The 26,428-nt window shown below is 44.9% G+C and overlaps 1 protein-coding gene across 1 annotated transcript in view; it reads right to left on the bottom strand.

The window, feature by feature from the left end:
- Window positions 1–26,428, bottom strand: part of VWC2L (von Willebrand factor C domain containing 2 like) — a gene marked incomplete at both ends in the record, with an annotated part of 50,933 nt that overhangs the window by 21,044 nt on the left and 3,461 nt on the right. Inside the window, one exon of the mRNA XM_082484278.1 lies at window positions 10,958–11,087. Within this exon, the coding sequence (XP_082340404.1) occupies window positions 10,958–11,087 (130 nt within the window). The remainder of the gene's footprint in view (window positions 1–10,957; window positions 11,088–26,428) is intronic.

The following is a 26,428-nucleotide window of genomic DNA, read 5'->3' as shown; positions in this document are numbered from 1 at the left end:
CGCATCCGGAGTGCATCGCAGACAGTGTAGATTTCACTGGAACTCTGTTTGTTAGAAAGGACTGACAGTCTGTGGTGTTTTCCATGCTGTTTTGAAGGGGTCTTAGCCTGATTTTTTGAGTTTCTACTATGAGAAAATGCTGCTGTTTACAGTTTTAAGTTTCAAGAACTTGCGTACAAGAAGAAATGATAAGCAATACAGGCATGCCTACACAGGGTTGCTAAGAGCGACCATGTTCTGCAATGAGACCCGCCTAGTACATACCTACCCCTGGAAGGACGGGTTCCTTCAGTCCAGCAGAAAAGCAGTATGTCCTCAGGACACAGAAGTTAGGAGGACCATGGGGCCGTCACCGTCTTTGCTAACGACCTACTGTATCACCCGGGATGCATCACTACACTCCTCCCTGTTCTCTCTCCTCCCCAGTCCCTGTTTCAGGTGTGAGCTCTGAAGTCTCCACGCGTGAAGCCTCCTGGTGGCTTAGTGCTTCCGGAGACAAAATTGTTAAGGGGTAAAAGTGCAGTGGCAGCTTTCCTTGTGGAGGGACTCAGAGAGCGCACCCATACTGCTAAATAAAGCAGGGCATTAGACTCTCCTCTGGCTCTAATGCCATGTGGCAAAGACTGGCCACATCCACACCACCCAGCACTTCTCCTTGGACCTCCTCCAGACTCCAGGGGGTGCCCTCTTCACCCTAAGACATAATTATTTTGTGTACATTTCTTTGGACTGCTTGAGCTAGCAGGAGGGTGGCCCTGCAGCCCAGCGGGGTGATGGTCCCTTAGCAGCAAGGGTGCTGTACGTGCCTTGGGGCTGGGCTGAAGACATGGCTGGGCAACGGAGCACACAGAGCTTGCTAAAACAGTGCTGGCTGACTGCTGCGACTTAGGTGTGCCAACCATTACAAAGGGACCCATGGGTGAGTGCTCTGCCCAGCCCTCCTTTATTTAGCAATATCAATACGGCTAAAGGTGCAAGGAACCAAACCACACCAACCCAAACAGCCAAAGCAAAGAAAGCAACATTCTCCTCTTATCCACTGGGCTTTTATTTGCTGATGACCAAGCCTAAGCTCTTCAGTCTTAGGTATGAAATCAGACCAACATTGCAGAAAGGTTTTCTAAACACAAACACAGAAAGCAAGAAATTACCCCCAACCAGCCAAGCTCTTTGCAGCCTGTGCTGCAGGAATTGAGGCGAGAAAAGCCTCATGCTGCAGGAGCAACACTTCGGCACCGAGTTTGTAGACCTGCACTGAGAGCTGAAACCACCCGTGGAAAGTCAGAGCATGAAGACAGCTAACTGAGAGGGAGAGGGGTGGGCCAAGGGGGTGGAAGGAAATGGCTGCTGATGTTTATGGGCAGAAGAGCATCTCTGGACAACAGGGATGGGTAATATCTGATGGCAGTCTTGACACTGTACCAGCCTCGAGCCCGTTCTACAGGAACCTTCTCCAGACAGCATAGCTCAACCACTGTCACACAGCATTATTACTGCCATGGATAAATAATCCTCTTTCACCCTCACCTGGGCATGCTGTAACAAATTGTGGGTCCCTCTGGCAAATGGTTTCACAAAACTTGCACTTATTTTCATTCTGCCCAGGAGATGTGCTCCATCAACAAATCGGGGATAGAGATGAAGAAAAACGCACCTTAAAAATACTTTTTAGTCTCTCCAGCCAAACTGATTGGTGAGTTGGCAAGCGTAACAGGCTAGGATGATGTGCATACATAGAGTAATACCCAGAATGAGATTACTGCACTGATTTCCTTCACAGAGGTGCGTAGGTGTAGAAGAGACAGAAGGCTGCAGCCGAAATGCAGGAGGAAAGAAGCAAAGAGGATGGAGATGTAAAAAAGGCAGAAGGAAGGAAAGGAAGCAGGAGGAGAAAACTTCTAAGTGCCTTTTTTAATTCTAAGTTTTCTCAGACTTGCTTAGCTCTAATCTTTAATTCATATTTTCATTACAGTCTCTTTGCTCTGTAAAGTCTGCATTTCATGTAAAAGGAGCAGCTCAAACATCAATTATTCGACATAAGTCAACCCCTTGTTAAAGTCCTCTACTCTACATATATGTAGGCTCCAATAAAAGAAGCATTAAACATTCATTAAATTAGAAATACATGAAGACAGTGTCTGCCACTCTTCTCATACAGATATGCTTAATAATCCCAACCTTCTAGAGCAGCAAAAGCAAACCCATCTCTAATCCTTTTAGAAAGCCTGGCCATGCAAAACACCCCAGCCTCCTGCAATTTGCCTGTGAGTCATCCAGAGATATTAGTTCTTGCAGGTCCGATCCTCAGCTGGAGTAAATCAGAGTAAAACAATGCTGCCAGCATTACACCAAGTGACACAGACTCAGGATTTGGCTTTAGGCCTCTCTTGCAGCAAAATGGTTTACAGCAATGTAATTGGATAATAATGTCACTTTTGGTCTTTTAAGTTACACCAAGAATCTGATCAGGTGGGGAACAGCAACACCACGCCTGCTTTAATTTCAGTACTGCCCGGGCTGCTTGTGTTCCGCAAAAGGAACCTGGTTACCCAACCTGAATCTAGGAACTTCCACCCCCCCAAAAAAACCCCAAACCCACTCCCTCCTCTACCATATACTGTCACGATGGTAGTGGATCCTGAACTACCACTGCCATAGGCTTGTGCACACAAATTACAGCAACATTTTCCCAAGGGAAAAAATCACCGGTGAGCAGATGCTTCCTCATAAATATTTCTGAGTTTAAAGAGCAATGCAGTAATGTGTTTCCCACACCTCTGCGAGCTGTGTCCGCTTAGTGAGAGCTTTGGAGCAAGTCCCATCCAACAAATGACTTCTCACAGTCCTCCCCAACCCTTCTCTTTAGGGTGCCTCTAGACATTCATTTTGAACACTGCTGGCGTGGAAGCATGGCAATATGGTTTGGACCTGGGGTACAAATTCGGGATAGCAGCTTTTATCTCCTGTCTGGACTTCTGCTGTCTGGCAGGATCTTCTTCTGTCTGTTTAATATTTGAATTATCCTTTTCTTGCATCCTGGGCAGAGGAAGAGACCACAAATGCTCAGGAAGTACCTGTAAGTGTGCAGATGAACACGTCGGGTCAAAAGGGGTTGCTGCCCTGCTGGAGCCCTACTGCAGCACTCTTTGAATCGGGCTTTTCCCAGCAGCGTCCCTGTCACTCTGACGCTGCACAGCCCAGCAGCAACCATTTGGGTGAGCACTGAGCTGTGTGATAGAGTTAATCACATTAAGCGCTGTTCAGTTCATGTCTTTTTTGTTCTCTAAAGGCTTTTCCTCTCCCTCGTCTCTTTTAGTCTCTTCTTCTAAACTTCAGGAGGTGGAAGATTCAACTCAGCCCTCCCTGATGCTATCTAGCACCAGGATGGCTAATTTTGGAAGCTTTAACCTCTATACACCTTTCCAAAGCTTTTCACCATTATTAAACAGCTCTTCCAACAGCTGTGTCCACAGGGAGCAGGTCACAGTCTTGAGTCAGCAGGGCATTTAAACATCTGGATAATCCACCTGAGTGAGATTTCCAAAAGCAACGGAGGGGCTAGCTCTTGATAGACGCTTACGTACCTAACTCTCATCAGCAAGTTCAGCATCTGCGTGTCTTTAACCACTTGGCTCAAAGTCATGGAGGTGAACGAGCTCCACTGAAAACTAATTTCAGCGAAATGACTTCTTTTTCAAGGAACAGTAAAGCAAGTACAGAGTATTTTGTTAGGTTGGTGACTGCTTGGCCCAAATATACCACCTTGTTTTCAGTCTTGATCTTCTACCAGTTTTTAAATCAATCCTTTTTTCCCCTCTGTTGGTAATCAAATCACTCCTTTAATTGCGCTAATAGGGCACCACAGTTTACATTCCTGCTGGTAAACACAAAGAACATTAGCCAACAAACGATCAAAAATGCATCATTTGTAGTCTCAGGAATTTTCTTTTGCATTCAGCCTTCCAAAATCATTGGTTTTCATAGCTGGCCACGAAGCCTCGGTGCACTGGGCTCTGTCATCGCAATGTTAAGGCAGCTCCCACAGGCTCTGTAAAAAGGGAAGATGATTCCTGATTTAGGGTGGCATCTCTGCTTCAGCACAGCAGTGCTAAGGAGTCGGCTGTGAAACAACCACCAGCCCCCACCTGCTGGGCAAGCACTGCCCGAAAAGCAGCAGGTCCTTCCCGTGACCCCCTCAGCCTGCCATCTGAATGGGGTGGTGGTGGTGGGGTCAACCGAGTACCCAAAAAGCTGGCTGGCTGGCTGCCATGAATATTTCATCCACCAAGAACGAAGGGTGATGTGGCTATGCTATGCTACCAGCTTCTGTCTCCGGGACCTAAGAAGAGGATCGTGGAGTCCAGCAAAGTCCAGCGTGGGGGGTACATCTTCATGGCTGGTCACATTCAACTTGCATCTGCACAATCAGCATATTGCATAGACTTTGACTGAAGGGGTTTTAACTGCAATCTTAAAATCTGGCCATTTCAGGAATTCCTGAAATAAATTAGAAGAGGAATTTTATTTAGTTTTTTCTAAAGGAATTTCCCCATGGCTCCAAACCACTGCTTTCCATAAAGTAAATGAATATGAAGTCTTCTCTTGTCCTCTTGCCACATTTTCTGTGTCATCTTTATCCTGCAACAGCTGTATATAATCAAATGGCAAACAAAACATCCTCTCCCCAAAACCTTCCTTTTTTTCCTCAAACTTTTAGTAATTTTTTTCCACACTTCATTGATTTTTTTGTCACTGGTCATCTTAGAAGCAGATGCTTTCCAAAGCAATGACCTGGAGATTCAGCGATTGACATCTTGCGGATAAATAACAAGCTATATTTATGCAATAAAGCATAAGTAACTTAATATCCAGGCACTGGATTATTTGATATTAAAATCTTGGCACTTTTCAAGATAGCTGATAATTTGGAACAATAGAGACCACATGGAGAAGTTCTTTTTGTCAATAGTGGTTAACAACTTGCACTGTTAATCCATTACCTTCACCTAAAATACAATAAATAATTTACATTCACATGGAGCCTTTTGTCCCCCAATATCCCAAAGGGTTTTGCAAAATAAACACATCGCATTGCCCCTCTAAGGCAATACCTGGGCATTGATTTGGTCGTCTCACTGATTCAGAAGGAAGAGCCCTGGTCATTGACTGCATCACTGACATCTCTTTCTGTGGCATCTAGATCTTCCTGGGAGTTCTACCCACTCAAGTGGTAATCAGTATTAACCCTGCTTAATTTATGAAAGTAAATGAAGCTCCTGAACCAACTTTCACCTGGCATATGGCTGGGCAGGACAGAAAGGGCCCGGCCTGGGAGCTGCCCACCCATGGCCTGGCACCAACTCCACCCTTGTCCACAGTGGAGCTTTTCCAAAGGGACACCGCTTTGGCCCTTGGGGACTTCAAAAAATCTCCCACTTATTAAAAAGGCATTTCTACAGACCACTTCCTAGGAAAAGGTAGCCTCAAAGGTCAGGCCCCGGGTGTTGTTCTACACAGTGGTGTGAAAAATTCACATAGGGACACAGGTAAAGCAGATTTGTTTGCTAAAGGAAAGGCTGCCCTCGGCTTCGGTGGGCTGGGAAAATTCCCCGGGGTTTTCTGGGCAAAGCATGCTGTGTCACAGAAGGAACAGGCTGGGGTGCAGAATGCTTATTTCAAATTAACTTGAATGGAGAAATAATGAGCAGCAAGTTTATATTCCCAGTAAATCAAGAGAGAAGCTTAGGTAAAATGTGGCTTTATATGCATGGAAATAAATTATTATTTACTCGCTTTTGTGCTCATGTCCTCAAAGATTAAGACATTTGTATGGAATTATTAATATTTATAGCATATAATAATAAATACCCATAAGAGCCTTGCCTGAATACCTGCTATTTTACCAAGGTAAAATCTGTTGAAGGTCAAAGGGATCTTTTACTTGTGTGTGGAGGGCAGGATCAGAATCTTTACTTTGAAATCTGTATCAACTGTGATAATTTAAAACTTTAATTAAAGACTCAGTGACAGATTATCTACAAAACGTCTTCCTGCTGCCCGGTATTTCATCACGAATGTCTCCAGAAGCCCACGCTAACGTGAGTAAGCACACTTGCCAGGAAGTATTTCACTGCGGACACGTTAGCTTTTATCTGTCTTGTTGGGTAACAAATCCTTTTGTTGAGGATTGGTGGCAACAAAAATTAAATTAAAAGCAAAACCAGACCCCAAAACAGAAATTTATAATGCTTATTCTGTTCATCCCTCAAGAAAATGAAAGTGCCAAGGCAAAGTCTATTTTAGCAATTGCGTTAATGCATGTGTAAATGGGTGAAGGCGCCTTTGAAATGCTCTGAAAAGAATTTCACACTTTAGAGAGGAGAAGTTAACAATTCTATCGTGGCATTTAGTGGAATTCTTAAATTAATTTCCCCGACACAGCTGTGCCATAAAATCCCCCACGATGACAAATTTCTGCTAATGTAGAGATTATTTTTTGACACAATTTTGAAGGAGCACTTTTTGAAAAATCAGGAGAACACGGGTCGCTGGGAACCCTGTGCTGCACTGTCCTTCCCTCCACTCACCTCCAGCCTTTCCCTGAGCAGTTGTGAGGCTGCTAATTTGAAATTGCATCTGTTTTTCCTTCCACGGAGCGGCAAACAGGGGCCAGATGCACAAGTGGCATGAAGAGCCCCCTTAGAGCACTGGGCAAAGATCAGCGTGTCGCTAACCCAGCACGGCGTTGGAGGAAGGACCTCCAAGGCCACCTGGGGACTCCCTGCTGGAGCACATCTCCTCACCCCCGAGCTTGAAAGGGCACATTGGGAATGGGTGGTTTTGGCTCTGAACAAACAGCACGCAATGAAACACAATGAATTTCTCCCTTTGCACACAGCAGTAGGTGAGAGTTGTTCCAAGTTGGCAAAGAAGAGGAACTCATTTAATCTGGATCACAGATTAAACCAGATTAAGAGATGCGAATGATGACACACTCCCCCCTCCCTGCATCCTGCATCCTTGCCAGACCACGTCCAAAGGGTTGAAGGAAACATAAAGAGCAACCTCGCAGCAACACATAAGGAAGGGCTTTAAAAACAATACGTCCCACCAATAATGAGGTTCAGCCTGCAGCAGTAGATGGACGTACAGGGAGGGACAAGCAGAGGTTAGGAAATGAAGAGCTCATGGTCAGGTGAGAAGACCCAGGCGAGGTATGAGTAACACCACACAGGCGTATCTACAGCCCTGGACACAGGAGGATGAGGACCTCGTGGGGGATTTTTGCTTGGAAAGGCTTCAGTGTAAGCAGAGTGGATGGATGTTCTCACGGAACTGCAGGAGAACCTGAGGTAAGGAGGGATAGCACAGATGGTGGCAGCCATAAGCTTGATTTTAACAGTGATAGGCAAGTTTTAGACCCCGCAGAGAGAGAGTTAACAATAGCTGACACACTTTTATCTGGAGAAGTCAAAATGACTAGAAATAACAACTCGGGGCCATAATTCTGCAGTCTGTCACTACCAGGAAACGTAAAATCCAGTGACCTTTCATCTCCACGGTAGAAATGCTGTGCAGCACCTGGAGCCATCACCCTTAAAACCAACTCTGACAAATTGGACGATAGGACACAAAGGATAAAATGTCCTCTCCCTCCCTCACTTCCAAATTTTAGCCTCCCGGTGAACTCCGCCTGCTCTGCGTGTAATGCGGTATCCCTTGCCCCGCACAGCCAGCATTTAGCGAAGCACAAGACAGCAATTCTATTTCTTTTGACAATAAGGAATAAATCTCCAAAGCCAGACTGCCCTTAAATGATGGTAGAGGGAGGGAAATTGATATTGGCTTTTTATGAATCTTCAGGTCAGGTACGTTAGAATCAACAGATTTTTGCATTAACCTCACTGCTTCACAGCACTATTGCCCTTGGCAAGACGTAATTAAGAAAGGCCTGAAAGTCTATCTGAACGTATGGAGCGGAAATTATTCTCCCATTAATGGCAGCAACAGCTAAACAAGCAGGCAAGCCACATTGCTAGCAGAGTGCAGCGAATGATGCAAGGCTGTGTTTTAACCCAAAACAAGGATTTTCCTTACCAAAATTTTAAGGAGCAGTTTTTGAAATGAGGCTTTGCACTATGTGTTGTTCTGGGGATTAACACTCTTTTCCCCCCAACAGCTGTATCCCTTGAGCTCTTCTGTTTGCCAGTCTAAAATGATGACCACAGGGACTGAGACTAAGCTCAAATCTTTTCATCACACTGAAACATGGCACTGTAACTGTCTTCACCACTTTGGTAGAAAGCAAAAGCTACTGGATGGAAGGAAAAAAGCTAATAAATTAAAAAAGGGGGGTTTCAGTCATTTAAGTGGGTCTGTCAGCTTGTGTTATCTTCATGCATCTGTGGAACCAAGCTTTAATTGACTGGCTGCAGTGGAGAGACGAAAGATAAAATCTTGGTCTCAAGATGAACAGACAGCTTAAAGCGTTGCGATCCTCATTCATTAGGATGTGTCAGAGGGATTCAGAGAGGGAAGAAACACAACAATGTCTGCTACTCTTTCACATGAAGTTCCCAAAATGTAAGAGGGAGGTGAAGGGTGTGCACCACACTCGGAGCCATGTCCAAGCGGAATAACAGAATTTGCTCATCAGATTCCCTGTGACAAGAGAGACTATCCTGGCGCCTACTTATTTCTATCACTTTGTGAATTATTTCATTTCATTTGTGAAGGATGAAGTCAGAATTACAGGCATTCAGCCAGCTATTAGCCAGTCAGCGCTGGCTGCAGCAGGAGAAGCAGAAAGCCCTGCCAGCTGGGGGTGGTCCCACATCTCACCCCCACAGCCAGGCTGGGATGCAAGGAGGGGTTCAGCTCCCCTCCACAGTAACCCCCCATGCAGATATGCTCCTCGATCCCAAGGAAGAGCCACTCCACCCTGCTGCCTCTCCCCTTCATCCACCACTGGCTCAGAGCCATGCTGCAAGCCCTGGTCTCCCTGGCCCCATAGACCAGGATCCCCAAGGCGGGTAGGCTGCTCTCAAGAGGATGGTGAGAAATACTTCCCTGCGTAACAAAGTTCTCTGAAACCTATTTATCTCCAACAGATGAGTGAAGAGAGTAGTGGAGAAATTTGGCAAAACCACGCAGCAAGCTTCCTGGCTTCCAGTTGAGGATCCAATTGCTACACTGTGCCTTGGAGCCCTTTCAGCGAGTGGCTGATATTCCTTCTTTCCTCCTGTCCTTGCTCCCATCAGTAGGAGCTGCTTCTTTCCCTTTCCTCCCGGCTCTCTGGGCACCCTGCCTGGTTTTGGAAGAAAGATGCTGCCCACTCCTGGTCACCACAGATGTTGGGGACTGCAACACAGAAAGCCACCAACCCCCAAAGTGGGGGAGTCTGGTTATTGGGGGAAATGGTCATGGTGGTGAAGGGTTGGTAGGGAAATCCAGCAGATCCTGGAACTGTGTGAAGCCACCTTTGAGTGTGCACTCCTGGGAAGGCTGAGTGACGCTCACAGTTTGTATTTGTGTGATGCAAAACAGATGGGAAGGAATCGTTGAGCGCTGCCACCATAAATGAGGGGGATTTGGCGTGGTACCCTATATGTGATGGGAACACAGAGGCCAAACACACACCAGCGGCATTTGTTCGGGTGTAAATGAGTCAGAGCTACAGTGACAGGCACGACGATGGCCACTGTTAACCCTCCCAGTCATCAACCCAAGACATCAATCTTGCTGAGTGAGATGGGAAACCTCATACCCAAGCGCAGTGGTGGATAGAGCTGGTTAACATACCTTTTCTCTGAAGATCATCATCAACAACAACAAACCAATGAAATTTCCTATGAACATTTTCTGCTTTTCAGCAGAAACATAAAACTCTAAATGAAAACCTTATTTTTGAGTAAAAATTATGGTTTAATGTAAATATCAGGATTTCAAGTAGCATTTTTGATATAATTTTCCAGACTGGTCTTGATTTTGCCAATCCCTTTAGTAAGAATATTTTGCATTTCCAACTGTTTGCCTTTTCCCTGTCTTAAAGAGCAGAAAATGTGTTGAAAATGTTATTTCTTTGTAAACATTTTCATTTAGATCCAAAATCAACCATTACTCCTATCCAGCAGCGGGGAGGCATGTAAGAGGAAATATATATGGTTAGTGAATTCCAAATACGAGAAGGTGAATCAAAGCAGCCATTTCTTATATGTTAAGAAAGCCATGAAGAGGTTTATGTGAAGCTGGCTCAACTCTTAATCTGTCTTCATACCTACATTAGGAGAAAGGTGCTTTTCCAGAGACATATGTGCGTACGGGCCGTGGTATGAGACTGGGGAGACTTTCTTGGAAACAGATGTATTTTCCAAAGAAGTACCTTCAGTCATCTCAAAACTTTTCTTGAAAGTATTGTTGAATCTGACTCCAATTCATGAAATTGTTTCAGCAGGACAGTGAGGGCCAACACTACACACACAGACTCCAGCACACAACCTACAACGTTACAGGCTTGGTGGGTGCCTTACTGGTCCCAATGGAAGCTTTGCCATGGATTTCAGTGAGTTTTCCCCTGGTCTTAGGAAATAACCATAGGTTTCTTAATTTAGGGACAAAGACTCTCTCTTTTCTTATATACTTGATTTCATGTTAGACTAATTATGAGAAAAAAGCAAAGACATGAAACGACTATCACTGATATCAGGACTCAGTCCTATGAAGCCTTTCTCAAGTCAGCAATCCCATAATCTCCACGTGAGGAGACAGGCCAGGAAGGGTAGCCTTAATTTTCACAGTTGCCACCTTGTAACTGAAGCCCACAGGCAAGGAAAAGTAACAGCCCCAATGCCAGCCTGCATTGATGGAAGCAAACCTCCTGGCGATGCATCGGTAACAACATTTTAATAAAATGTTTCCTTTATATCTCTTTGTTAAAGCCAATACAGTACTTTCTTACCATTTTTGCAGACAGGACAACACTGTTCTGGTTCATAGACTGGGTTGACACACTCGGGAACTGCGCAGTCTGCTACAACACAGTGAACTTCATTGCTGGGCTCGCAGCGACACCATTCGCATGGCGAGGGCTAGGAACAAATCTAAAATTAGCCCATTTCCTCCTGTAGCTCACAAGTTTGCAACATTTCTATCTTGCCACAAGATAAACACATCAGCGTTCAATACCTCTTGACTGCATTCATTCGTCATGGGTAATACAAATTAACCTACAGGACAAAATAGCAACATCTCAAATAGGCAACTAGAACATTAGAAAAAAACAACAAGCATGATACTTGTTTTCCCAGAGAGGGTGTGGGGTTTTTCAGCATTCATGAGACTTTAGGTCCCTTCGTCAAAAAGACCGAGCTGAAGCCATTGGGCTTTACCTCTGCTCTACTCATCTGTTGTCATCTCACACATTCGGCCGGGAGCAGAGCAGGATTTTTGGAAGACCACAAGTGGTGGTTCATCCCAGGAAGGGAGGACAGGGTTATTTTCCAAGTCATATTCTTATCTCATGTAGACCACCACTGCCAGCAAACCCCAAGCTGTCAGAAAGGTGCTGCTGGGGTGGCAGGTCCATCCACCAGCCTCCCTATGTGCTTTCACTCCCGCTTTTCAGAGCGGAGGAGAACGCTGTTGCTCTTGGGGTGGCAAAAGCATTTTATTCTGTGTCTGTGCAGCACCTGCATCAGGAATCTGTCAGCACTTCCATAACATAACCTTTAGACCTGGCCCTGGCCCCGGCCCCACTCCTGCCTGTTTCAACAAGGTTTGTGAGCAACCGCCGCACACAGAATATATAAATTAAGAGCCTGAATAATTCTGCTGAAGTCGGGGAGTTCTGGATTAAAGCACTCAGCTAAACGGTTTTGCTTCAGCTCCATCAGTTCAAACAGGAATCTCTTATCCACCTCCAAATAGTAGAGAGTTGTCATTGTTTTGCCCTTAAAAAACCTGTGGAAATCTGTCGAAAAATAGAAAGGTCGGTGATTTAAGGTTCCCAGTGTCCTTATGTGTGTGCAAGTGTGATGAAAGGATGACAACAGAGCTAAGAAAGGAGAACAAGAGGAGACTTTGAAAGGAAAATAACTTCCTTTCAGTACCTGTAGGTTCAATACATAAATCCCAATTCCTCAGCAATGGTAGATCCATCAGTAGCACTTGAACAGGTAAATGTGGGTATTGGAAAAAAATCTGCTCTCTGTTGCATTGACGGGAATCTGTGGCAATGGGAATTGCTGTATATTAAAAAAACAGAAGTGAGATGCCAAGGAAAGGAGGATTCATCCCCATGTGTTTCAGACCCCAGTGATGGGTCACTCATTTCTACAAGACAGATACAACCTGTGAGCCCTGGTTCTGCCAGGTAAAAAGCTTTCCAGTTCACCTCTAAGAAGCTCCATATGTCTTGAGTCAAATAATTTATTCCCAAGAAATTCATTTCTACCTTAAAATGCACTAATTAAAGCTTCCCTTGCTTTGTCTCAGTGTCTGCAGTCTATAATTCCCATCACCTCTCATTTGCTCACAGCTTTGGCAATTTAGATAAAATCAGCACTCCTTGAGCAAGGGAAGAAGTCTGTGGAGGTGGAATTCCTCTCTCTAATTATCTTTCCTCATTCAATCCTGCTTTGATTTCTGTCTGAAGCACCAGGAATCTAAATTCATTTGACTGACATTTCTTATTCAAGGCTATTTAATAAGAAGAAACAACACAGAAGAAAATAGACAGAACTATTTGCTGAGGGATCAATAAGAAAATTGCTGCCTTGTTTTTACTCATTTTAATCGCTAATTATATGGAGCAGGAGAACTAGATCTTGTGATTTGTGGAGGCTTTCACTGACATATCCTTCAGGACTTGTCCCCATCTTCACTACTACAATGGCTGCAATGAAGAAATACATGACGCGTTTCCAGGACTGCAGCCCAACCTGTGGCTTAGAGATGATCAGCACAAGTAGAAGATGCCCCTGAATGACTCTGCAACTGAGTAAATGAGACATGACCTGCACATCTTTTACTTTTGCGTTGTTGGTGTAACCTGAAAAGGACCCTGTAATAAACCATGATGTTGCCTGACACTGAAAGCGGCTTTTCAAGAGGGAAGAACTGCACACAATTAAAGAAGGAAAGCACACCTCGGCAGTACAAGGAATGAGCAGCCAGCAAACGAAAAGGCTGCTTTGGCATGAACAACAAGACTTTTCTTAGCCACCTCCTCTTCCCCATCTTATCAAGGTCAAGCTACTTGGTCTTGACTCCAGGATCTTCCTCCATCTGCCCATTTTGTTCACTTGCTAGTGCCCCTTACCCGGCCCTTCTCCTTCACGGGTGACTCCAGTCTTCCTCTCCACTTAGTTTATGAATGTCTCGCCACTTTCTCCTGTGGGATGTGCTTTGGGATCAAATTTGCAAACCCCTGCCCTTTCAGAAAGGACTTTGCCCCAAGCCCACTGATTGAGCGTTTTTTCTGTTGTCTGTGGGTTCTGCATCCCAGCTATTAATTTCCCTGGAGCTACCCTTCTTGTGGAACAATTATGGAACGCTGGCCACAAAACTCCTCTATTTATTTACGTAGACAGTAAGTAGATGAAGCAGCAAAATGACAAACTGGAACCAGTGAAAGATGTCCCAAAGTTTTGTTTCCCGATACCTGATTTAAAGATTTATCCCCCATGGAAGAGGGGTGGTTTACACGTTTGTAGCCACTGAAGTTCAAACAGCAGCTAACACCAATTCCTGAAAAGAAACTCTCATCCCTACTGAAAAACAAGGTTGAAAAAATACAGAGGGTTTCCGAAGTACGAAGGAGAAAGGACACAAATCAGAGGCTACACCATTCGCACATGGACAGTGCAAACACTTTGTTGATGCTCCTTAAATTGAAATTCTGGAAAAAGTGGTAAGATTAAAGGATCATAAAAAGCTTGGGCCAGACAATGATTTATTCGCTCCACCTGTCCAAGGCAGAATAGTCTCTTAGAAGAGTCTCCAGGGAAGGATTTGTAAGGAAGGATTTCAAGAGATGTTGGCGCAGAAACATCCTTCTCAGCATTGTCCAAAGGGAAAAGGTGTTGATGGTGCCCAGCCATAACACAGATACATGTCCACACAATCGCACGCTTCCTTACTGTTCAAGGTATGTTTTAATAAATGGACCTATCATTAAAACCAGAGGAGCAAACCGGGTCCTTTTGTAGAAGGTATCAGTAGAGCATTTTGACTTGGGAAAACTGGTGCAAAGCACCTGAAATTCTTTTTACCCAATTTTCACTTACAACGAGGGTGAGAGCGCTAACCCTCAGAGACAGTGACAATATATGTTCTTCGATGTTGTTGTCAGTGTAGGGGCCAAGTCAAGCCAAGTTGGTGGGAAGCAGATATGGCCAACATCTGCTTTCAGGGGGTTTTGAGAGCAGATGAAGTGGGACACAGAGCACAAAGGGCCTTCTCAGTCTCAGCACTGACCCCGATTCACCTCTTCTTCAGCCAGTCACTTCAAAGAGACCGAAGAAGCACAAGGATGTGGACCCTGAACACCACTGTTTATAACCACACCTAAGACATGGCCCAACTTCTATTTTCCTTCTGTTCTATTGATCTCAAGGAGGACTGTGACCCCAGGTTTGGCTGGGAGGGCAGGTTCATTCCCTGCTTCTGTCAGGGGATGGCCCCATCCCACACAGCAGGGTGGCAGGAAGAAGGAGCCAAGCACTGCTTCGGTTGCGTGGCTGGAAAACCTTAGTCTCAGGTGCTGCCAAATGGGACACATCTGCAATCAGCAGAGTTTGTTAACAAAGAAAGAAGGAAGGAAAATTAAAACAGAGAATAGAGAATACGCATGGCTAATAAAGATTTTATGTGCATGAGCACATAATGATAAACTTGATAGATGATATAAACAAACAAATGAAAAAGGCAGCAAAGGAAACAGAATGAGAAACAAGATACACACTGAGCAGGGGAAATCAGGAAGGCAAACAAGATGTGGATACTTTACTCTTGCTCCCATACACACCAGGTCCCCACCATTTTCACCCTCTCTTTGGAAGCGAATGCCAGCCCATGTAGGAATTACGTTTGCTAACATCATCCAGCTACTCCTGACAGTGATAAGGGGCTCCCTCTCTTAAAGGAGTTGGGCAACACATGGGTTCTTTAGTCAGCCACTTGGTTTCATAAAACCACAGAAATGGCATACCTCTGAGAGGTCTACACTTGAGGGCTCCAGCATGCCCTCAAGTCATCCAGAAGGACTGGAGGACAGTCAGAGAGACAGCCTAAAATACTAATTCTCCCCAAACTCAAGGGAGAGGTGGAGAAAACAAAATGGAAAATTGAATGCAAAACTCAGTGTCTAAATCTATGCTTTTATGATCTTCTATAGCTGAAGAAATCTGAATCAAGCATTATTTTTTTTTAAAACAAGGCAGCTGGTACAATCAGACAAATAACAGAGATAAAACTTCAAGTTTTTAGGTAAGACCTTGCCAGATCTTACTTTACTGCATCTGGGACATCTCATTTAATCACAGACATTCTCTTGTCCCAAATACTTACTGAACTTCACCTGTACTTCACCCTTTGCTTAAGCCTCGTTCACAACTACAGCACCCTAAGCCACCTCTCTGCTGCCCACGCATGTGAAAGATTTTTCTGTAACATGCAGATTGCCCTGCAAAAGCTTATTACCGAGTAGTAAGTATTCTCCTTGAGTGAATGGAGAAAGCATATATATATATGAAACATCATCCTGCAGCCCTTCTCTTCCCTGTCTCCAATAAGGATTCTCCGTCTACAGATCTGCTTGTCAATCATTCTTAGCTGCTTCTACATAAACATCTCTAGAGAGCTGGAGAGGGAGTGATTTACTTAAGACAAATGAAAAACTTTGAAGATGACATCTGATGGATACTTTTTCTTTACCTGTTTGAGCTGTCAATCAGAAGCAATTTCTCTCAGGTTTTGCTCTGCTGTCACATTCACCAGGCTAACTGCGGCTTCCAAGAGCACTCATTTCAGTCCGACATGAGGGCTGTTGCCCAGCTCAGAAAGGATCTCCGATCAAGTTTTAAGGCCACAGCCTCCTGTGATCAGCTGTGATAAATCCAGTTGGCTTCACTCGGGCTGGGGGGTTGCAGTTCATTCCCCTCCAGGAGCTGGGAAAACAGTGCCCATTTTCCAAGCACTCTTCCGAGAGCAAAGTGCTATTTGGCACCTAAGTACCCCAAGAGCCAATGGATCATACATCAATAAAACAGACTACACACAGACCTGTTGCTCCTTGAGACTTCCCACTCTAAGAATTTAAATGCTGGCTCCTGATTTCCTCCAGGCATGTTTAGCACAGCCACTTCCTGAGACTTTGGACCTCTCCTCACCTTTTCAAGAAAATACTTTGAATTGTGTGGTACTTTCTTCGTACCTGAGTTTTCAGCCTCATGGAAGAAGGTTTACACCTTTGCTGGAGCTAGCGTATAGGTTGCTCAAAGCTACTGCAAATTCTTGCAATTGCCCTCTAGTCACCTGTTCCGAGATCCAGTTATCTGGACTTACTGGCCTGCTCTCTTCCACCTCTTTCCTATTCTCTCTAGCAAAGCTTGAGGAGGGTATTTGTACAAGAATATCCCATAATCCCATACTCAAAGTCTTAATTTCATTGACTAGGTCCCATGAAGTGGTCACATAAGGACCATGTCCTCATGCTGTCTGTCACACAACAGCCCTTCATCAATTATACACAGCTACTAACAAACAACTACAGAGCAATACAAACTTTACAACTATTATATCACAAATACTTGACATTTGTTTTCAGGAAGGGAATAGCAAAGCTTCATGTAAGTGTTTACAACCATCTAATCATGTTACAATAGACACATACGGATCATTGTGCAGGGGCTGTTCAAGTTAGCAGAAGACAATCTAAGTATTTCCACTGAATGGAACAGACCTGCTACTGGGGCCTGTGATGCCTTTCACAGTCATATAGGTATATTTACAAAATGAGCAGAATGACTGGAGAAATCTCCTTGGTTGACTGGAATTCGAAGCGGTGTATAACCAAGAAATTAAGCCAGTGGGCTTTCTTGCTGACCCCCATGGAAACCCAAGGATCCATCACACCAGAGCAAATGCAGAGCAGATGCCAGGACTCTCGATATCACTGCAAACCTTAATCAGGCATGTTAGCTCCCACCTCCTTTAAACACCAAAAAGGAAATGGGGCAGAAGTATATGCCTTTTCTAGATTATATTACAAAGGGATAAAATGCTTTTCATGGTAGTTTTACTGAATACGGAGCCGCAGTACTTTCTCCCCCTTTGAGAACACGTTAGAAAAAAGAAGTGCAAACCCCTTAAAAAGAAGATGCCATCATCTCCATTTCTACTGATGTCACAGCAGTTTTGAATGCAATGCATCTAACCTGGTACTTCTGCACACATTTGTCACTACCTTGCCTTAGATTTGGATCCACTAGCTGTACCCACAGGCACCTCCTCCCTACACGTCCGTGGGAAGGACTCGATGTGTGCCATCCCCTGCGAGTGCTGGACTCCGAGGGAAGGAAAGCTGGAAACCATCGCTGCTGCCAACCTCTCCATCTTTTTATTTTCAAGAGAGTGTGTGCCAGTGCTCATATGGATAACCCCGTTCAGCCTCCCCCCTCAGCCAGGCTCGACTGATGGCATCCTGCTCCATGCAGACAAAACAGCAGGAAAAGCAGAGCGATGCAAAGTGAAGTCTGTCAAATTGGGCACTTACATCTTAAGAGTAGCTGTAACTTTTAATGACACTAAGGACAATGGCAATTCTGATGGAAATGATTTTTGTAGCTACACTTTCAGGTGGTGAATTTATTGGCAGGAAGCAAGAAAGGGAAGAAAGTTAAAAAGGACTTGATGAATAAAATCGGAGGCAAAAATGGTTTCTGCATTATGGCTGAGGTGGGAAGACATAAACCAGGGGAGATGAATAAAAAAGAAACAGGGATAGCATTCATCGAAGATACTCCTGAAGTCGAAATTAGCATCATTTTCATTGTTATTGAAATTGCCTGTGATCTCAGGCAGATTAGCAGGAGATTGCAGGGAAGTTCAGAGAAAGCTTTCAACTGAGAAATTTTGCAGATGCCAAACTGCGGAGAATGGGCTAGCTAGAGAGTCCCACCTGAAGGCAAGACTGAAATCAGCCCAATTCTGTTCTGGGCTTCTCACTTTGCCTTTACTATTAGCATAAATAACTGTCTGACTTGTATTACAAGTTTGGTAAAAGGCTTTTTTTGTGTGTGCGCATGTGCGTGTACCAACGCAAGAACTAGCATGGGGCAAAAATTTCACTCATTTTTGTCACTTAGTTAAAAAACCAAAAATCATCCACCCAGCTACTGGAGACACAGTATCTATTATGCTGCAGAAACTGTAAGGGCTTGGATTTTCCATAGGTGGAAAGTTGCTCAAATAAACAACCCAGTGAGTGATTATAGATGAGTACAATCACTGAAAACACCATCAGGTTGCAAATGATTTTGCAACAGGAAAAAAGTACTAAGTCATTAGATCATTTATTTGCAGTGAAAAACTGGAGCTGTATCCTACTTACATGGAGCACTAGCAATACAAATGAACTGTGCCATCCAAAAATTGAAAAATGCTTGCACCATACTGCAGATTGGCTAAAACAAGGAGCCGGCTTCCAAGAAGCAGCAGAAGTGGATGCCGAGATCCTGTTTTTCTAAGGGAGTCCCCAACATGCACACAAGCATTACTTATATAGGACTGAAATGAAATGACGAATTTCTCACTCAACTGAAAGGACAAGAGAGACACAAACACATTACTGAAAACATTTTCTATAAATAGTGACTCCATCCTATACTCAAAGCAGCCCCATCACAAGGAAGTTGAAGATGACTTGCCAGTTTTCTTAGCCTACAGATGCTGCAGCTCTCCAATCAAAGCTCGAGTTTAGTTACCCCTAACTGCTGCTTGTCTATTCACAGCTATGAGAGTCCTTCCAGCAGGCTGGTGGCCAGGCTTGGATTCCGGAGATGATGTAAAGATGCTGCAATTGCCCCAGATCATGTATACCTCTTCTCCCTTCATCCCCAGACCATGCCTGTCCATACCTGAAGACAACATTATCTTTACCATCCTTTTGTAAAAATTCCTGGGGAGCTATTACAGCTCAGTAAGCCCGATGAGGGAGAGAAGCACAGAAGATACGCCTCACCACGGGTACTCTGAGCCCACATCTGATGATTCAGGATTGTGATGGCATTAGGAGCTTTGTACTCATATATTTGCTATGTACCATACAACTTGATGGGTTTAAAAGGCTCCTGGAACCACGTCTGGGTCTGGAGAGTGACTCCTCCATTAGCTGATGAGAGACAACCTTGAGCCGAGCCCTGGCCCTTTCTCCACAGGAGCGGTGCATCTGCAGTCTCATGGTTGTTTTTCTCCCCAGAGAGCAGCAGCGGAGCTTTCTGTAACAACATGACTTTGCACTTCTTTCATAAAAACGCTCTCTTTGTTTTGATATATGTCTCCTTTTATTCCTGACAATAGTTGCACCTCCCCTACTCTGGGCCTGAGGGGACTGGAGGTCTCTATTACTTCGGTGGTAATTTTTATGACTCTATTACAATAGTTTTTTTTTTTTAGTTCAGACATGCCCAGTGCACAGGGAACAGGACTTCTTTCGAAAGGTTACAGAGATGACAGATGGGACTGTGGCTCCGACCTGTGATGCACAGTCCTGTTCACACACAGACAAAATGTTTGTGTGTGCTTCACGTTTGTTAAGCTCTTTAATACCAATAGGGAAATCGAGCCCAGCTGGCAGCTTCCTCCTGTCTGCTCCCTCCCTGTCTGCTCTTGCCGCTACCAGTGAAGGAGACACATCTAGGAGAAAGCCTCCTGGGAGAGGGAGAAAGGGACCAAGGACCTGCTCAGAAAGCTGATATCTTTTACATGTGTTTTCCCTGTACCTGAATCTGCTGTTTCCTTTTTCATTCATGACAAAAGATGGGAGAAGGTGGTGAGATCAGATCTACGTACAGGTAAAATACTGCATTTGTATTACGGAGGTAGGTATAACATAACCATCCATCCAACATAATCCAATGGGGAGGAGATCTGGATCTTGGTCCCATTCCTTCTCCTGCAGTTTTCTGTCTGGATGATCAGATGCACCTTCCATAGCCACAGTACAGGCCAGGCAGATTTACACCAGTGATGGATCTGGCCCTGTGACTCTTTTACTCGCAAGATAGCCCGATCATGTCTGTTCGGTTCAACTGAATGCAATCTTTCGAGTCAGTCTGCTTTGTCTGAAGATGAGGTCTGTGTCCCCACACAACTCAGGCAGCTGGAAATAATCGCCCTGCCGGGTCACTCCTGGCTGGGTCATGGCAGTCAAGGGAAGGTGTAAGCTCCTCTTGCTGTAGGCCCCACACTGCAGATTTCAGTGCTGTACCACCCTCAGCATTTTGCACAGTTCTGCACCTCTTGTGCCCTAAGGGAAGCCGGTCCCACCTCACTGGTACTACAGTGGGAGCTCCTGCATCCCACCGGCACACCAAAATGCTCCCTCCTTCCCTCTGAAGCAGCAGCTTCTTCCTGAACGCTTTGCTCTTGAACACCTCTGCTGAGCTCAGGATTTCTTCTGGCATCAGAGCTGGAGACAAGAGCTCATTACTTAACACCCCCTGTTGCTGTATCATCTTCTTCTCCTCCTAAGGAAAGACACATTGGCTGAACCCAAGTCTATGTCTGGGGAGTGATGAGGAGTTTACTTGCTTTTTTCATTTACGTTGCTGAGGGTACAGAAGCTCAAGGGTGCTGGGTGCTCACATTTACATCTATACATACATCCCCTTCTCCTTCACTGTCTCCAGGCCCTGCTTCAAAGCCGCGTCCTGCCAAGTGGTGAGTTGTGGTTGCACCAGTGGGTTAACATCACTTGTCTGCTTGGGTTTGATCTGGGTTTGGTTTTCTTTGCTTTTGGGCCTTGACACTGTCCCTGTGTTCATTGCATGTGGAGAGGTGGGAGAGGGGCAAACAGATCATATGAAATATTGACTTGTTCTGAGTTGCTTTTTGTCTCTTTCTCCATTACCTGTACTTTTTTCATAGCCCAGCCTAACTTTTTGCTTTCTGGCAGATGACAAAGTGGATTAGACTTCATGGGAGCTCCCTCAGGCAAGTCCTCACCTCACATCAGCTTCAGGCAAACTCCACAGAGGGGTACCTAACTGGTACCGAACTTTACACCAGTGTAACACCCCAATGGGCCACCCATGATCCATGGAGCTGCAGCAGTTCACAGCAGCAGAGAACCTGCCCCACAGAATACAGCAGGTCTTTAATAGTTGATAACTACGGAGAAGGCATTTTCCAAATTCTCTCATCTGCCCCTTGTATTCAGTTGCCATTGCTGAAACTATCAAGAGAAAAGACAGCCGGGTTTGGGAGGCTTCTGTCCCTCAGGGGACATTATCCCGTTTGGTTACGAGCACAGGCTGGGAAGGATGTGAAATGAAAATGGGTTTCAGCAGGTTATCTGTGGTGAGAGGATACGCTGCGGTCTGCTAACACAGGGAGCACACTGGGCTAACCCTCAGTCAGAAAGGCTCTCCTGCCCAGGATGACCACAGTTAACAGTGAGAGATTCCCTGCTTTGAGGAGCTGCTTCAAACCCTAATGCTCCTCCAAACATCCTCATTTTGTTGTAATTCCCAAAGAACTACCTCTGAACTGTACTACAGAGCGAAGAGTAAGGAAGCCTAACACTATGTGTATTTTTATTTCGCAACTAGACTGAGTGTTGTCATTACATAACTTATCTAATTATACTCATAAAAACAATAACTAGGATAATTAGCTAATTAAGCATTATTTTTAATGAATGCAATTTTGTGTAAAGCACATTCCAGTAGCAACAAACACACACCTGCACTTCCCCTCGCTCTGGTAGGAAAGGTTGTCTGAAAAACTTCTTGCCAATGATCTGTCAACATAGAATCATAGAATCATAGAATCAGTGAGGTTGGAAGGGACCTTTAAGATCATCAAGTCCAACCATTAACCTACCCTGATAAAAACACCACCACTCCTAAACCATGTCCCTAAGCACCTCATCTACCCTTTTCTTAAACACCTCCAGGGATGGTGAATCCACCACCTCTCTGGGCAGCTTATTCCAATGTTTAATAACCCTTTCAGTGAAAAAATGCTTCCTAACATCTAACCTAAACCTGCCCTGACATAACTTGAACCCATTTCCTCTTGTCCTATCACACATCTCTATGGATGACATCCTTCTTCACAAGCTGATGACCTGAGGATCTCATGCTCACCAACCCTACAGAAACATCTCAGGTGACAGAGATGGACATACCCTGGGTGAGCCAAGGGATGAGCACTTCTCTCCTTGGCCCCACAGAGCACTGTCTGGCACGATAATAAAGCCTCAGACTTGATTTTACCACTCTTGGAAGGAGCTGGTAACAGTTGCATGTACTGCACACCCCATTTTCCTAACAGCATGGCTCCAGCAGCAATGGAGGGGAGGGGGAGTGCCAGAGCCTCTTCTCCAGCTGCGCACAGATATCTCCTCTCTTTCAGTAGCTCTCTGGACAGCCCCCAATTCTGGAAGCAAGCAGAGCCGATGGGCTATTTCCTGGAGCGAATATCTGAAAGCCCAGCCACAGCTTTGACGGTACAAATGTTGGGCATATGTCCATTCCTGTGTCATATTTACTGGAAAAATACCAATCCCTTGGGCTTGCACGTACAGGCCAAATTCTGCAATGTGCTCCCGCCCCGGTGCACTGTGATTAAGACATGGGGGCTTGTGCTTAATTCCTGGTGATTTTGAATCATGCTGACGCTTGAGTTTTGGGTCTCATCTATTTCAATGGGGATCTTCGAGAGACTATGTGTGCCGCGCAGCTGGCGCCACTGAGCTCTGAGCTTTCTGGGCCTCCGTGTATTACTGTGATCTGGGGAAAACAACAGCATGGATTTTTTTGTAGCCAAATTCTGAATATAGCCCATCTCCTTTTATGTATTGTAATAATATACTTGTGCATAATGTAATATATATGTTTTAGAATCAGTAGCTAAGTACATAACATAGTTTAAAAATAGTTATCACTATAGATCAATATATGACATGCCTATCTATTTTAGTGTGTTTTCTTGGTACAAATTATGACAGAAACACAGTAAGTCAGTAATTTCAGATTCCTTTGCACAGACATTGTCACTGTAATTTTGCCAGGAGGCAGATAATAAATCATACTTTTCCATCTGACTGATGTTCTGTTTCCCCTGTCTGATTTCAATGGCTGTATGCTATCTTCAGAGCTGGCATTGTTCATAGCTCCTTTTATTAAAGCACAGGCACGTTATTGAAATTTCTTTTGTATTATGATTTTCTAGCCGTACGTGAAATTGCAGAACACACAAGAAGGAGAAGAAAAAAAAAAAAAAGGCCCCATTTGTTTGAGTCATAGTGGGGAAAAAAAACCTGCTGCACATACCTTGGAGAGAAAAATGCCAATATCAGTTTCTTGTAATTTAAGAGTGAAGATCAAAAGCCTACTAGTGATTTGGATGACTGGTTAGTATACTACCAAAAGGTTTTAATAATGCTAGTTCTTGTGACGCTTAGCTTGCCAGGATTTGAGTGCTCTCCAAGATCCACCAGGAAACTGAACACTCATATTACAGAGGAGAAAACTCCGTAAAGAATCTTCCTTTCCTCCCCACTTTGTTTTTCTAGCGGCCTAATGAAGCTCCTCAGATTTAAGATGTATCTTTGTTCTCTCACGCGGACATAAACCGCAGCATCCACACTCCAAACCTGCAGCTGGACAGGTCAATACACCTGGGCAGGGCTGAGGGACTCTCAGAGCAGCCCACTGCACCTCACCAGGCACCGGATGGTTGCACGCTTCTCCCCCTCACCTTCCTTTTCAACCCAGGGCTGCAATAAACTGCTGTTTTTCACCTAACAGCATCATCCCATCATTAATGCTCCGGGAACGTCCCGAGTGTTTCATTCATATTTGATAAGGTTGCACTCCCAGGCTGGGTAACCAGTGGTCAGAGTCAGGCTGTAGCTTGCACCACTTAATTTCTATTTCTGGCCATGGTTCTGGGGGTGGGGAATCACTTTTCGATTTCATTGCCTCCTTTTTTCCAGTTCCAGAATGGACACGCTGCATTTCAGGGACTGAAAGATCCCAGGATAGCAGCTGAATACACTCTTGCATGTGCTAATACCTTTTGATGAGAGGTCTTATTTTGTTAAGTTATATTGAGATAATTGCATTAATAAAACATTTTTAAAGAGCATTAACAAAGGAGAAGGAGGTGCCGCTATTCCAAAGTAAAGGTTTCCATAATGAGATGAGAATTAGTATAAGATAATGCTATGCTCATATAGTCCCTCATTTATTTTGGATTCTGATTAAACCCTGAAGATCCCTGTTAGGGCTGCGATCCCTACTGTGCAAAGTGCTGCTCGAGAAGACATAAAGTCAGCGAGATACAGAAGCCCCAGCTGAAGGATTACAGACGATTTGCGGACAAAACAAAGCAATGAACTTAAGATATAGTGGCAGGAAGCATGGAAAAGAAAAATAAAGTAGAACTCCAGCAGTGAAATCCTGGCTCTTTTCAAGTCAGCGGACATTTCTGCCCTAGAATGAAGTTACAATTTCCCTTTTCCTGGCTTTTTTTTTCACTTGCCCAAGGGCAAGGTTTGTTCTCCATCCCTCCACAGTTGTGCTTGGGCATCATCTGTGGACTTTTTGAGTAAGAACGGGTTTGGGAGCAGTGAAGGTGGAAGGGGAGAGGACAAGGAGGTGGAGAGGTCATTGGGACCGGCAGGCAGATGAAAGGCAGCAACAGAGGTTCAGTACTGGCAGAAGAAATTGCAGCTCTGTGCTTGGCAGAATGCAGGGCAGCCACTGATGTGCACCCAAGAAAAGTCCTTGATGCTCAGAGCTGTTACCAAGCTCAGGTTCACAACTGCAGGTTGAAGCTGCTCTTCTGACATGAATATTACCAGGAAGGCCGAGTTGTGATGCCGAAACCTCTCGTGTTCCCACCCAAAGGACAACTCACCCAATGTCCTGCCCGGCAAATAGACATACTTTAATGACTGTGAAAATATCTGCCATTGACTTTGAGAAGGGTGGCACCAGGCTACCAAAAACCATGTCACAGGGATTCACTCTTCTGCAGGCACAGGGAGCAGTTCCTGCCTGTAGGGTCTAAAATTAAGAGAACGTTTCAAGATGTCAGCTTGACAACCTCTTGTGAATGGATCGTTCATTTCCTAGCCATGGTATTTTGCCAGAGATTCATACAGGTCCATAGGAAGAAGGTTATTCTGGGTATGCCTATATTGGCTGATGAGAGATCTGGGAAGTTTGGAATTAATTATGGACTTTTCAAACTGACAACCTAATCCTTTTCAAATGGCTCCTAACTCGCTACAAACGTACCTTAAATCCTGCCATAAAACGAATTTCTTAAATCCGGGTAGGCATGTGCTTTTCTGTCAGTAAATTACGCAAGAAAGTAAAAACTAATCAGCACTTACGAAAACTGTTGTCTCACTGACATTTGCACGATTTCTCCATAAGCTGCCAATGAACATCCATCACGCTGGTGGTACACTGTCTCCTGAAGTTTACATAAGCTGCTGTCTGTGGACATTAATTTAAAACACAACCATGTGTACTTTCAATAACTGAGACTGCTCTCTGAGTTGTTATTTGCTTGTTTTCTCTCCCCAGGAAGAAAGGGGAGGGTTAACAACCTCCCTGAAAGACCTCTGCTACTACAGGCGAGCGCGGAGCGCTTGGGACTCAGACCTTAACCTCCAGGACTGAAATCAAAACACGGCTGATGTGTGGGGGAAAAAGCAAGCTGCTAAGTGACCCCGAGAGCCCCCGACAGATCCCTCTGGAGAAAACAGAGAAAATGCCTGAGACTTGCAGCGTCCTTCACACCTTCCCTGCAGCCACCGCAGCTGCCCGTCACCCCGCATCAGCCTCTGAGAGGGACCCGAGGAGACCCGAGAGACCAGATTCAAGGCCAACAACGGGGGAATTGGAAAATGAAGTTGGGAAAGAGATAGAGGGATCCCAGTAAAAGCCCCCAGACCTCTCCCTTCTCCTGCGCACTGCTCCACAGCAGTCAAACTCCTGAACGGTGGGCAGCAATCTACGTATTAAACGTATTTGAGTCGGATCTTGATTCGCATTAGGGAGACTGTGCTGACCTTTCCTGTGGGCATTTTCAGGTGGAACCGCAGCCTCAGCTGAAGTTGGGGGTAAGTCCCAGGCAAACCAGAGGAATGAGGCAGGCTCTGTATGGGCAGCTGGGGTCCAAAACC

Source organism: Vanellus vanellus, assembly GCF_965231255.1.
Source record: "Vanellus vanellus genome assembly, chromosome: 5".
NCBI lineage: Eukaryota > Metazoa > Chordata > Aves > Charadriiformes > Charadriidae > Vanellus > Vanellus vanellus.
This window is presented reverse-complemented; position numbering and strand designations above follow the sequence as displayed.